General features: G+C 37.8%; 1 protein-coding gene across 1 annotated transcript in view; it reads right to left on the bottom strand.

The window, feature by feature from the left end:
• The window catches only part of LOC133165807 (uncharacterized), a 53,123-nt gene that overhangs the window by 20,094 nt on the left and 20,457 nt on the right, over positions 1 to 12,572 (bottom strand). Inside the window, exons 4-8 of the mRNA XM_061295702.1 lie at positions 3,470 to 3,601; positions 3,087 to 3,206; positions 2,699 to 2,737; positions 1,479 to 1,544; positions 502 to 561 (exon numbers count right to left, since the gene is read on the bottom strand). Of these exons, the coding sequence (XP_061151686.1) occupies positions 502 to 561; positions 1,479 to 1,544; positions 2,699 to 2,737; positions 3,087 to 3,206; positions 3,470 to 3,601 (417 nt within the window). The remainder of the gene's footprint in view (positions 1 to 501; positions 562 to 1,478; positions 1,545 to 2,698; positions 2,738 to 3,086; positions 3,207 to 3,469; positions 3,602 to 12,572) is intronic.

Genomic DNA, 12,572 nt, shown 5'->3' with positions numbered 1-12,572 from the left:
TGTTTTGAAAGAAAAAAAAAAGCTTTCCTAAGCGATTAGGGATGATATTGCTGTATGATGGATGAAATGAATTTATTTTTGGTTTGAATGGTTGGGAGGAAAAGTGCCTTTTTGTTAAATGAAAGGCTTCTCAGGGGCAGGTTGATGGTGGACTACATGATGACTAAATTGCTACACTGCATGCAAGTCAAACTATCAACACTCCACCAATTTTCACTTTCTGAGGGAAGATGGACTCCCCCCTCATGTATTTATTCATCCAGTTAACTGGACCAGACAAACGACATGCGGATTTTGTCTGGTCCAACTGGCCAGAACCAACATCAGATTTTTGGAAATAGCGCTGCATTTTGAAACCTGCCTTGCTGATGTCTTGTGAAACTACATACAGGCATGTCACGTCCACGCTCAACCAATCGGATTTTCTTCAAGGGGACCCGAAAGAGAGGTTTGAAGGTGGAGGCGTATAGAAAGAAATAATAAAAATAAAAGAACACCTACAGTCATGAAATGGCGTTTGGGGACATCATAGATCCCTTCCTTCTGCTGACTGGTTGGGACCTGCATTGGATTGGAGGTCGATTGAAATGTAAATAGCATGGCAACACTCTTTTCCTTATTACTTAGCAGGTATTTCATATCAGGAGATAAAACTGCTAAAGAACAAAAAAGCTGACGACATTTCTTATTTCATTTTTGTAGCGACTGAATTATGCAAATGCTACAGTAGCGCTGCTGAATCAATTCTTGTTAAATCAATATTGATTGCAAACAAAGACTAAGGATGTTGGCTGAGTATTAAGAGAGCCTATTGGTATTCTGCACCAGTAAAGCTTATCTAACAATAAGAAATTGCCTCCGCTAATATTTCTCTCTTAGTCACGAGAAGTAGCTGTCACTTTAAACCGCTTTGCCTGTATATCTTGGCTCCCTACGATGGTTAACTTTTGCTTGTGTTTTTTTTCTCAAAGTCTATTGATGTACTTTCACCGCCAGATCAAATGGCATGGCAAGTGATTAGTCTCTCTCGCTCTCTTTCTCTGCATCTTTCAGCTTCAGAGGAAAATACAGAGAGGCAAAATGAGGGGGTGGAGGAGAGCAGCAGAGAGACCCGGCCGGGTAGGAGGGCGTCAGATTAAACCGTACAACTTGAAGTCCGAGCTGCTCCTTCAAATAGTCTTGGAAGGGGGGAAAAAAAGTCAAAGGCCTAAATCGCATGGATGAAAGTGACCTTGACTGTGCTTGCAGCTCTTAGATGCTCTGTGAGGCTTTTTTCAATTGACATCTTCAACACAAACTTCCTTCACTGCTTTTCATTCTTAGCTAAAAAACAGAGCGGCCTTTCGACATCACATTTAAGCCTGAATCTGCAGAAATGTCTCAAAGCGATGAGCTCGGCAGTCGTTAGTACTATTATCATCTACCACAGGGCATACATAATAAGGGAGAAGAAAAGGGGCGATGCTTTGTCTTTGTACCTGATAAACGCTCTCCTCTGACTGGGGGCCACGGAGGGGTTCGTGTCCAGCCTCAAACACTATGTACTACAAGTGCAGAGAGGGGGGGGGGGAGACATACGCCAGGTTTGCATTTCAAATTCAGGGACGTGATGATTGAGTGCCACATGATGAGAATAATCCGGAGCACACGGGGGAGAAGGGTGTGGGTGGGTTGGTGGGTGGGAGTGAAAAGAGACCAGGGAGGGTGGAAAAAACAAAGTGGAACACAAGAGAGAGAGAGGAGTGGGGGCATGAGGAGAGAAAGAAAAAAACGGTTGGAAGGGAAAAGAGCACAAGTATAATAAGTTAGGTAGCAGTTCAGAGCAATGTGGCGCTTGTCACCAGAGCTCAACACAAACATCCTGGACTAGCTCGGAAAATCCATGAATCGAACGTGTTTAATAATATAATGTCTTGGACCTGAGATTAAATCAATTGCGAAACAAATTCATTTGAGATAAAAAGATAGATAGCTCAGTTGACATTAAATTTATTTTACAGTTATGGAAACTTTATTTTATTTGGTTGGGTATTTAAAAACGAAACCATCAGAATCTTCAAAGCTAATCAGCACGATAAAGGATTTGAATTCAATTTGGGAAAAGGTCATAAAGTCTCATCATCTAATCCAATTATATGCTCTTTTTTTTTCAATTAGTGTTTTAGAGAGGGCTAAATTTGATACGAGAAGCATAATGTAAAAATTCATCATCATCATCATTATCAGTATTAATTATATTCAAATCTATTCCCTTGAGCAACGTAACTGGAGTTTTGTCAACCAAGTTTGAAATAACACTGCAAAAAATTCAAGAGCGACAAACAGATGATTCGGGAGATGTTTGGACATATGATGTCAGAGTAAGAGTTAATGTTGTCTGTATTCAGTGTGAGCACAAACACAAAAACATCCAATCAAATGCAGCCAAAACGTGGGAGGTCAATCACAATTCTGGGTGGGAGCGGATCTTTGGAAGAAACTGGAACACTGACACAAAATCAACAACAACAAAAAGAGGATGGTATTACAACATTGCACTGGCAAATGGAAATTGAATGGTTGAACAAAACTGTCTGCAAAGTTGGTGAAACTTCATTTGAGCAGATCAGTGATCATATAAAGAGTAAAAATGAGGAATCAAATATTCTCAAGAAGTAACGGGAAAGCAAGATAGCCATGAGGGTTCTTGCAAGCCTACCTGGTAAACTGGATCGTCTGCTTCGTCCTCCAAGATGGTCTGTGTTGCAAGAGAATAAAAGGCACACCACACATTTTACAGTAAAATAATGTGCAAATAATATTATATCATAAATAAATATATAAAAGATAATATAAATATCATAATGTATGTGTATATTAATAATACATTATTTCTTAATGACAATCTCTGTGAAGTATTTAGGATTGCTTATTTGTATTACTATGTAGGTGTTCCTAATAAAATAAGCGCATGAGTGTAGAGTAAAGAGGCAAAGAAAGAATATCGGTTCCACACACCAAAAGGAGATTCATCTCGTGTGTATGAATTACGATTGTGCCTCTGAATGTGAAATTTGAATGCAATGTTGTTGGTTTTTTAGCCCTACCTGGTAGACGGCCTGTTCACAGTGTTTGTCCTTCTGGGCCTTTTTCTCCATCTCCTCCCGCTGCTTAATGTCGTAGATGAGTGTAAAGAGGTCACGCAGGTCAATGATAAGAGGCTCCGCCTGTGCAGAGAAGTGAAAATCGAAGGAAGATGGGATGAGAAATGCGGAGTCATCCAGTTCACTCTGGCAGGAGGGAGGATTAGGAGATGGAGGAGAAGCAAATATGCAAATATGTCCTAAATTCTAATGCTGTTTATTAATATGTTGCTGTCACAATATGTTTCATCATTGTTGATGTAGATTGAAGTCAAAGGGTGTTACTTATATTTTGAATGTCTTATATGTCCAAATATTTATGTCTCTGCATTCATGGAAATACTCACCGACTGTGCGGTCTTGATGGCGACAAACCTGTGGTGGCCCTCCTTTCCACAAACATAGCCAAAGGCCCTGTGGTCCCTGGTGTCCTTTGCAATGTAACTAATTTCATGGACTGAATGCTGATGCTGGAGTACCTGGACAACAGAGGCAGAGCAAAAAAATCATGCATTGGAACATACTGACTATCTAATTGGCACAATGTCAAGGCTGGCCTACCATTATTATTAAAGACTAAGATCTGTGGTTGCCAGGGCAATGGCAGAGATTGTTCATGATAAATTGCATGTTTTGGGATTGTGGAGGGAAACTCGAATGTGCGGCAAAATCACACACGCTAACCACTAAAACACCGCGCTGCCTACAAAAATTGGTTTAAATGTAAAATTATTGTATACTACAAATTTCATTGAATTGAGTGAGTGTGAACTTAAAATATTTATGGAAGAAAATGCTGGAAACACACACTTGGTCTATACGTAGATAGATATATTTTAAATATTTGTATGATATATTGTTTATGTATTATATTATATTATATTATATGATACTATATTATATATACATTTTTATACATTATGTATAAATATATATATAATATATATGTATATATAGGCTGTATACTCGGCTGTGGACTCGGTCGGATTTTTGCACCGAGTCCGAGTCCGGCGTCTTGACCACGAGTCCGACTCCGAGTCCGGCTGTCCAGTTTTTCTGTTAATTCATGTGACTGCTTAGTCTTTATTCAAGGCTAATTTAGATCAAAATCTAAATAATTACAACCGTTTTGTGATGGCTTTGTCTTTATTAAACATATAAACGAATACAATAAACAGATACTTTCGAGTTTTAATCATTTATTACACCATTATAGCTCAGACATCTATCTAAACACAAATAATTAGTGACGACCCCACAACTATCGAAACACATCAATGATATAAGGTGGGTCACATAATCGTCCTTGACATTGGTACATAATGTAAACATTAGCCTAAGTGCAACTCAACGTGGCCGCATTGATCTTAACTTACGCTCCGTTTCCCCCCCAAATCTAGAGGCAAAACATTGTTCTCTCGCTGCTCCCGGGTTCTTCCATCTTGGCTGCGCACGGGGCATTGTGGGTCTTGTACGTGCAGGCAGGCAGGCGCGGGCGCGCACGCAACAACTAAATTTGTCTTCATAACAAGCAAGCAGGGTTGTGGACAGTATTCCTACGCGCATTCTCAGCAGCATGATGAAAATAAAATTGAACGTATTTTTTTTATTGTCGGACTCGGTGGACTCGGTCAAAATCAGCACCGAGTCTGAGTCCGGCAAAAATGACAGAGTCCGACCCAGTCCGAGTCCCCGAGTCCACAGCCCTGTACAGTGGTACAGAAAATGGATAGATGGATATATATTATATATCTACTCCATTTACTTTATTATTATTGTGTGAAGGCGAAGGCCTTCACACATGTTATTCTACTCCATTTACTTTATTATTGTGTGAAGGCGAAGGCCTTCACACATGTTATTCTACTCCATTTACTTTATTGTGTGAAGGCGAAGGCCTTCACACATGTTATTCTACTCCATTCACTTTATTATTGTGTGAAGGCAAAGGCCTTCACACATATGTTATTCTACTGCATTTACTTTATTGTGTGAAGGCGAAGGCCTTCACACATATGTTATTCTACGCTATTCACTTTATTATTAGTGTGAAGGTAAAGACCTTCACACTATTGTTATTCCTGTCCTTTATTAGTGTGAAGGTGAAGACCTTCACACTATTGTTATTCCTGTCCTTTATTATTGTGTGAAGGCGAAGGCCTTCACACATTGTTATTGTGTGAAGGCGAAGGCCTTCACACATTGTTATTCTACTTTATTATTGTGTGAAGGCGAAGGCCTTCACACATTGATATTGTACTTTATTGTGTGAAGGCGAAGGCCTTCACACATTGTTATTCTACTTTATTGTGTGAAGGCGAAGGCCTTCACACATTGTTATTCTACTTTATTATTATTATTTTTTTTATTGTGTGAAGGCGAAGGCCTTCACACATTGTTATTCTACTTTATTGTGTGAAGGCGAAGGCCTTCACACATTGTTATTCTACTTTATTGTGTGAAGGCGAAGGCCTTCACACATTGATGTTGTACTTTATTGTGTGAAGGCGAAGGCCTTCACACATTGTTATTCTACTTTATTATTATTATTTTTTTTATTGTGTGAAGGCGAAGGCCTTCACACATTGTTATTCTACTTTATTATTATTTTTATTAAACAACTTATTCCTCCCACTTTTTTAACATCCAACTACTCCCACATGCTTCAACCGATTCACCTCGTTCAAACTTTCACACGTTCCAAAAATTCATGGCAAGCTTGCCACCTTTTTTCTCGTTCATAACATTTACCGTTTTCAAGTAATTAGCAAATTTGTGCCTTTTATTTTCCCATTCATTCTTAATGGCAATGTCAACCCGAGCCAGTTTCCTGTAGTGGGTTCGATTCCCACATTGGGCGTCATTAATTATTTTACTCTTTATTCTTCCCGCTTATCATTTTCAACGCTTATCATTTGTAACTAACATTCGCATTCAACATTCATTACATTAAGCAATTTCCACCACTTTGATTACGTATTCGCATTCAACAAACACATTCATTACATTAACCAAATTCAACCACTGTTAAGAAAGGGACCCAATTAGCTCGTGGGAAACACAAGTGATTCCAGAACACGAGAGGCTTTCCCGAGTGGTATCAAAACCCGCGTCGGTTCGATTCCCACATTGGGCGTCATTATTTATTTTACTCTTTATCCTTCACGGTTATCATTTTCAACGGTTATCATTTGTAACTTTTGTCATTCGCATTCAACATTCATTACATTAAGCAATTTCCACCACTTTGATTACGCATTCGCATTCAACAAACACATTCATTACATTAACCAGATTCAACCAGCAAGAAGGAAGGATCCTCATTAGCTCAGTCGGAAACACAATGGAAATGTCAACCCGAGCCAGTTTCCTGTAGTGGGTTCGATTCCCACATTGGGAGTCATAAATTATTTTACTCTTTATTCTTCCCCCTTATCATTTTCAACGCTTATTATTTGTACCTTTTTTGTAACATTTGTAACGTTTCATTTTTAACGCTTATCATTTGTACCTTTTTGTAACATGTATTTGTAACATTTTCCCATTTATTTCACAATTATCTATTTTCCCTTTGAATTCTTCCCGCTCATCATTTTTAACGCTTAACGTTTGTAACTTAACATCTGCCTTCGCCTTCACACGCAATTTCTTCCGAAATTGCAATTATAGTTCTTATTATTAAACAACTTATTCCTCCCACTTTTTTGACATCTAACTACTCCCACATGCTTCAACCGATTCACCTCGTTCAAACTTTCACACGTTCCAAAAATTCATGGCAAGCTTGCCACCTTTTTTCCCCTTCATAACATTTACCGTTTTTAAGTAATTAGCAAATTTGTGCCTTTTATTTCCCCATTCATTCTTAATGGCAATGTCAACCCGAGCCAGTTTCCTGTAGTGGGTTCGATTCCCACATTGGGCGTCATTAATTATTCTACTCTTTATTCTTCCCGCTTATCATTTTCAACGCTTATCATTTGTAACTAACATTCGCATTCAACATTCATTACATTAAGCAATTTCCACCACTTTGATTACGTATTCGCATTCAACAAACACATTCATTACATTAACCAATTTCAACCACGACATAGTAAGGGACTCAATTAGCTCGTGGGAAACACAAGTGATTCCAGTACACGAGCATCATTCCCGAGTGGTATCAAAACCCGCGTCAGTTCGATTCCCACATTGGGCGTCATTATTTATTTTACTCTTTATCCTTCACGGTTATCATTTTCAACGGTTATCATTTGTAACTTTTGTCATTCGCATTCAACATTCATTACATTAAGCAATTTCCACCACTTTGATTACGCATTCGCATCCAACAAACACATTCATTACCTTAACCAAATTCAACCAGCAAGAAGGAAGGATCCTCATTAGCTCAGTCGGAAACACAATGGAAATGTCAACCCGAGCCAGTTTCCTGTAGTGGGTTCGATTCCCACATTGGGAGTCATAAATTATTTTACTCTTTATTCTTCCCCCTTATCATTTTCAACGCTTATCATTTGTACCTTTTTTGTAACATTTGTAACGTTTCATTTTTAACGCTTATCATTTGTACCTTTTTGTAACATGTATTTGTAACATTTTCCCATTTATTTCACAATTATCTATTTTCCCTTTGTATTCTTCCCGCTCATCATTTTTAACGCTTAACGTTTGTAACTTAACATCTGCCTTCGCCTTCACACGCAATTTCTTCCGAAATTGCAATTCTAGTTATTTTTATTAAACAACTTATTCCTCCCACTTTTTTGACATCTAACTACTCCCACATGCTTCAACCGATTCACCTCGTTCAAACTTTCACACGTTCCAAAAATTCATGGCAAGCTTGCCACTTTTTTTCTCGTTCATAACATTTACCGTTTTTAAGTAATTAGCAAATTTGTGCCTTTTATTTCCCCATTCATTCTTAATGGCAATGTCAACCCGAGCCAGTTTCCTGTAGTGGGTTCGATTCCCACATTGGGCGTCATTATTTATTTTACTCTTTATTCTTCCCGCTTATCATTTTCAACGCTTATCATTTGTAACTAACATTCGCATTCAACATTCATTACATTAAGCAATTTCCACCACTTTAATTACGTATTCGCATTCAACAAACACATTCATTACATTAACCAATTTCAACCACGGCATAGTAAGGGACTCAATTAGCTCGTGGGAAACACAAGTGATTCCAGTACACGAGCATCATTCCCGAGTGGTATCAAAACCCGCGTCAGTTCGATTCCCACGTTGGGCGTCATTATTTATTTTACTCTTTATCCTTTCCCTTATCATTTTCAACGCTTATCATTTGTACCTTTTTTGTAACATTTGTAACATTTCATTTTTAACGCTTATCATTTGTACCTTTTTGTAACATGTATTTGTAACATTTTCCCATTTATTTCACAATTATTTCTTTCCCTTTTCATTCTTCCCTCTCATCATTTTTAACGCTTAACGTTTCTAAATTACCATCTGCCTTCGCCTTCACACGCAATTTCTTCCGAAATTGCAATTCTAGTTGTGTGAAGGCGAAGGCCTTCACACATTGATATTCTACTTTATTGTGTGAAGGCGAAGGCCTTCACACATTGATATTGTACTTTATTATTAAACAACTTATTCCTCCCACTTTTTTGACATCTAACTACTCCCACATGCTTCAACCCATTCACCTCGTTCAAACTTTCACACGTTCCAAAAATCCATGGCACGCTTGCCAGTATTTTTCGCGTTCATAACATTTACCGTTTTTAAGTAATTAGCAAATTTGTGCCTTTTATTTCCCCATTCATTCTTAATGGCAATGTCAACCCGAGCCAGTTTCCTGTAGTGGGTTCGATTCCCACATTGGGCGTCATTAATTATTCTACTCTTTATTCTTCCCGCTTATCATTTTCAACGCTTATCATTTGTAACTAACATTCGCATTCAACATTCATTACATTAAGCAATTTCCACCACTTTGATTACGTATTCGCATTCAACAAACACATTCATTACATTAACCAAATTCAACCAGTATGTAGACAGGGACACAATTAGCTCGTGGGAAACACAAGTGATTCCAGTACACGAGCATCTTTCCCGAGTGGTATCAAAACCCGCGTCAGTTCGATTCCCACATTGGGCGTCATTATTTATTTTACTCTTTATCCTTCCCCTTATCATTTTCAACGCTTATCATTTGTACCTTTTTTGTAACATTTGTAACATTTCATTTTTAACGCTTATCATTTGTACCTTTTTGTAACATGTATTTGTAACATTTTCCCATTTATTTCCCAATTATTTCTTTCCCTTTTCATTCTTCCCGCTCATCATTTTTAACGCTTAACGTTTCTAAATTAACATCTGCCTTCGCCTTCACACGCAATTTCTTCCGAAATTGCAATTCTAGTTGTGTGAAGGCGAAGGCCTTCACACATTGATATTGTACTTTATTATTAAACAACTTATTCCTCCCACTTTTTTGACATCTAACTACTCCCACATGCTTCAACCGATTCACCTCGTTCAACCTTTCACACGTTCCAAAAATTCATGGCACGCTTGCCAGTATTTTTCGCGTTCATAACATTTACCGTTTTTAAGTAATTAGCAAATTTGTGCCTTTTATTTCCCCATTCATTGTGTGAAGGCGAAGGCCTTCACACATTGATATTGTACTTTATTATTAAACAACTTATTCCTCCCACTTTTTTGACATCTAACTACTCCCACATGCTTCAACCGATTCACCTCGTTCAACCTTTCACACGTTCCAAAAATTCATGGCACGCTTGCCAGTATTTTTCGCGTTCATAACATTTACCGTTTTTAAGTAATTAGCAAATTTGTGCCTTTTATTTCCCCATTCATTGTGTGAAGGCGAAGGCCTTCACACATTGATATTGTACTTTATTGTGTGAAGGCGAAGGCCTTCACACATTGTTATTCTACTTTATTATTATTATTCTTGTGTGAAGGCGAAGGCCTTCACACATTGATATTGTACTTTATTATTAAACAACTTATTCCTCCCACTTTTTTGACATCTAACTACTCCCACATGCTTCAACCGATTCACCTCGTTCAACCTTTCACACGTTCCAAAAATTCATGGCACGCTTGCCAGTATTTTTCGCGTTCATAACATTTACCGTTTTTAAGTAATTAGCAAATTTGTGCCTTTTATTTCCCCATTCATTCTTAATGGCAATGTCAACCCGAGCCAGTTTCCTGTAGTGGGTTCGATTCCCACATTGGGCGTCATTAATTATTCTACTCTTTATTCTTCCCGCTTATCATTTTCAACGCTTATCATTTGTAACTAACATTCGCATTCAACATTCATTACATTAAGCAATTTCCACCACTTTGATTACGTATTCGCATTCAACAAACACATTCATTACATTAACCAATTGCAACCACGACATAGTAAGGGACTCAATTAGCTCGTGGGAAACACAAGTGATTCCAGTACACGAGCATCATTCCCGAGTGGTATCAAAACCCGCGTCAGTTCGATTCCCACATTGGGCGTCATTATTTATTTTACTCTTTATCCTTCCCGGTTATCATTTTCAACGGTTATCATTTGTAACTTTTGTCATTCGCATTCAACATTCATTACATTAAGCAATTTCCACCACTTTGATTACGCATTCGCATTCAACAAACACATTCATTACATTAACCAAATTCAACCAGCAAGAAGGAAGGATCCTCATTAGCTCAGTCGGAAACACAATGGAAATGTCAACCTGAGCCAGTTTCCTGTAGTGGGTTCGATTCCCACATTGGGAGTCATAAATTATTTTACTCTTTATTCTTCCCCCTTATCATTTTCAACGCTTATCATTTGTACCTTTTTTGTAACATTTGTAATGTTTCATTTTTAACGCTTATCATTTGTACCTTTTTGTAACATGTATTTGTAACATTTTCCCATTTATTTCACAATTATCTATTTTCCCTTTGTATTCTTCCCGCTCATCATTTTTAACGCTTAACGTTTGTAACTTAACATCTGCCTTCGCCTTCACACGCAATTTCTTCCGAAATTGCAATTCTAGTTCTTAATGGCAATGTCAACCCGAGCCAGTTTCCTGTAGTGGGTTCGATTCCCACATTGGGCGTCATTAATTATTTTACTCTTTATTCTTCCCGCTTATCATTTTCAACGCTTATCATTTGTAACTAACATTCGCATTCAACATTCATTACATTAAGCAATTTCCACCACTTTGATTACGTATTCGCATTCAACAAACACATTCATTACATTAACCAATTGCAACCACGACATAGTAAGGGACTCAATTAGCTCGTGGGAAACACAAGTGATTCCAGTACATGAGCATCATTCCCGAGTGGTATCAAAACCCGCGTCAGTTCGATTCCCACATTGGGCGTCATTATTTATTTTACTCTTTATCCTTCCCGGTTATCATTTTCAACGGTTATCATTTGTAACTTTTGTCATTCGCATCCAACATTCATTACATTAAGCAATTTCCACCACTTTGATTACGCATTCGCATTCAACAAACACATTCATTACATTAACCAAATTCAACCAGCAAGAAGGAAGGATCCTCATTAGCTCAGTCGGAAACACAATGGAAATGTCAACCCGAGCCAGTTTCCTGTAGTGGGTTCGATTCCCACATTGGGAGTCATAAATTATTTTACTCTTTATTCTTCCCCCTTATCATTTTCAACGCTTATCATTTGTACCTTTTTTGTAACATTTGTAACGTTTCATTTTTAACGCTTATCATTTGTACCTTTTTGTAACATGTATTTGTAACATCTTCCCATTTATTTCACAATTATCTATTTTCCCTTTGTATTCTTCCCGCTCATCATTTTTAACGCTTAACGTTTGTAAATTAACATCTGCCTTCGCCTTCACACGCAATTTCTTCCGAAATTGCAATTCTAGTTGTGTGAAGGCGAAGGCCTTCACACATTGTTATTCTACTTTATTGTGTGAAGGCGAAGGCCTTCACACATTGATATTGTACTTTATTATTAAACAACTTATTCCTCCCACTTTTTTGACATCTAACTACTCCCACATGCTTCAACCGATTCACCTCGTTCAACCTTTCACACGTTCCAAAAATTCATGGCACGCTTGCCAGTATTTTTCGCGTTCATAACATTTACCGTTTTTAAGTAATTAGCAAATTTGTGCCTTTTATTTCCCCATTCATTCTTAATGGCAATGTCAACCCGAGCCAGTTTCCTGTAGTGGGTTCGATTCCCACATTGGGCGTCATTAATTATTTTACTCTTTATTCTTCCCGCTTATCATTTTCAACGCTTATCATTTGTAACTAACATTCGCATTCAACATTCATTACATTAAGCAATTTCCACCACTTTGATTACGTATTCGCATTCAACAAACACATTCATTACATTAACCAAATTCAACCAGTATGT

The sequence above is a fragment of the Syngnathus typhle genome, linkage group LG13, assembly GCF_033458585.1.
Source record: "Syngnathus typhle isolate RoL2023-S1 ecotype Sweden linkage group LG13, RoL_Styp_1.0, whole genome shotgun sequence".
Classification (NCBI taxonomy): domain Eukaryota; kingdom Metazoa; phylum Chordata; class Actinopteri; order Syngnathiformes; family Syngnathidae; genus Syngnathus; species Syngnathus typhle.
This window is presented reverse-complemented; position numbering and strand designations above follow the sequence as displayed.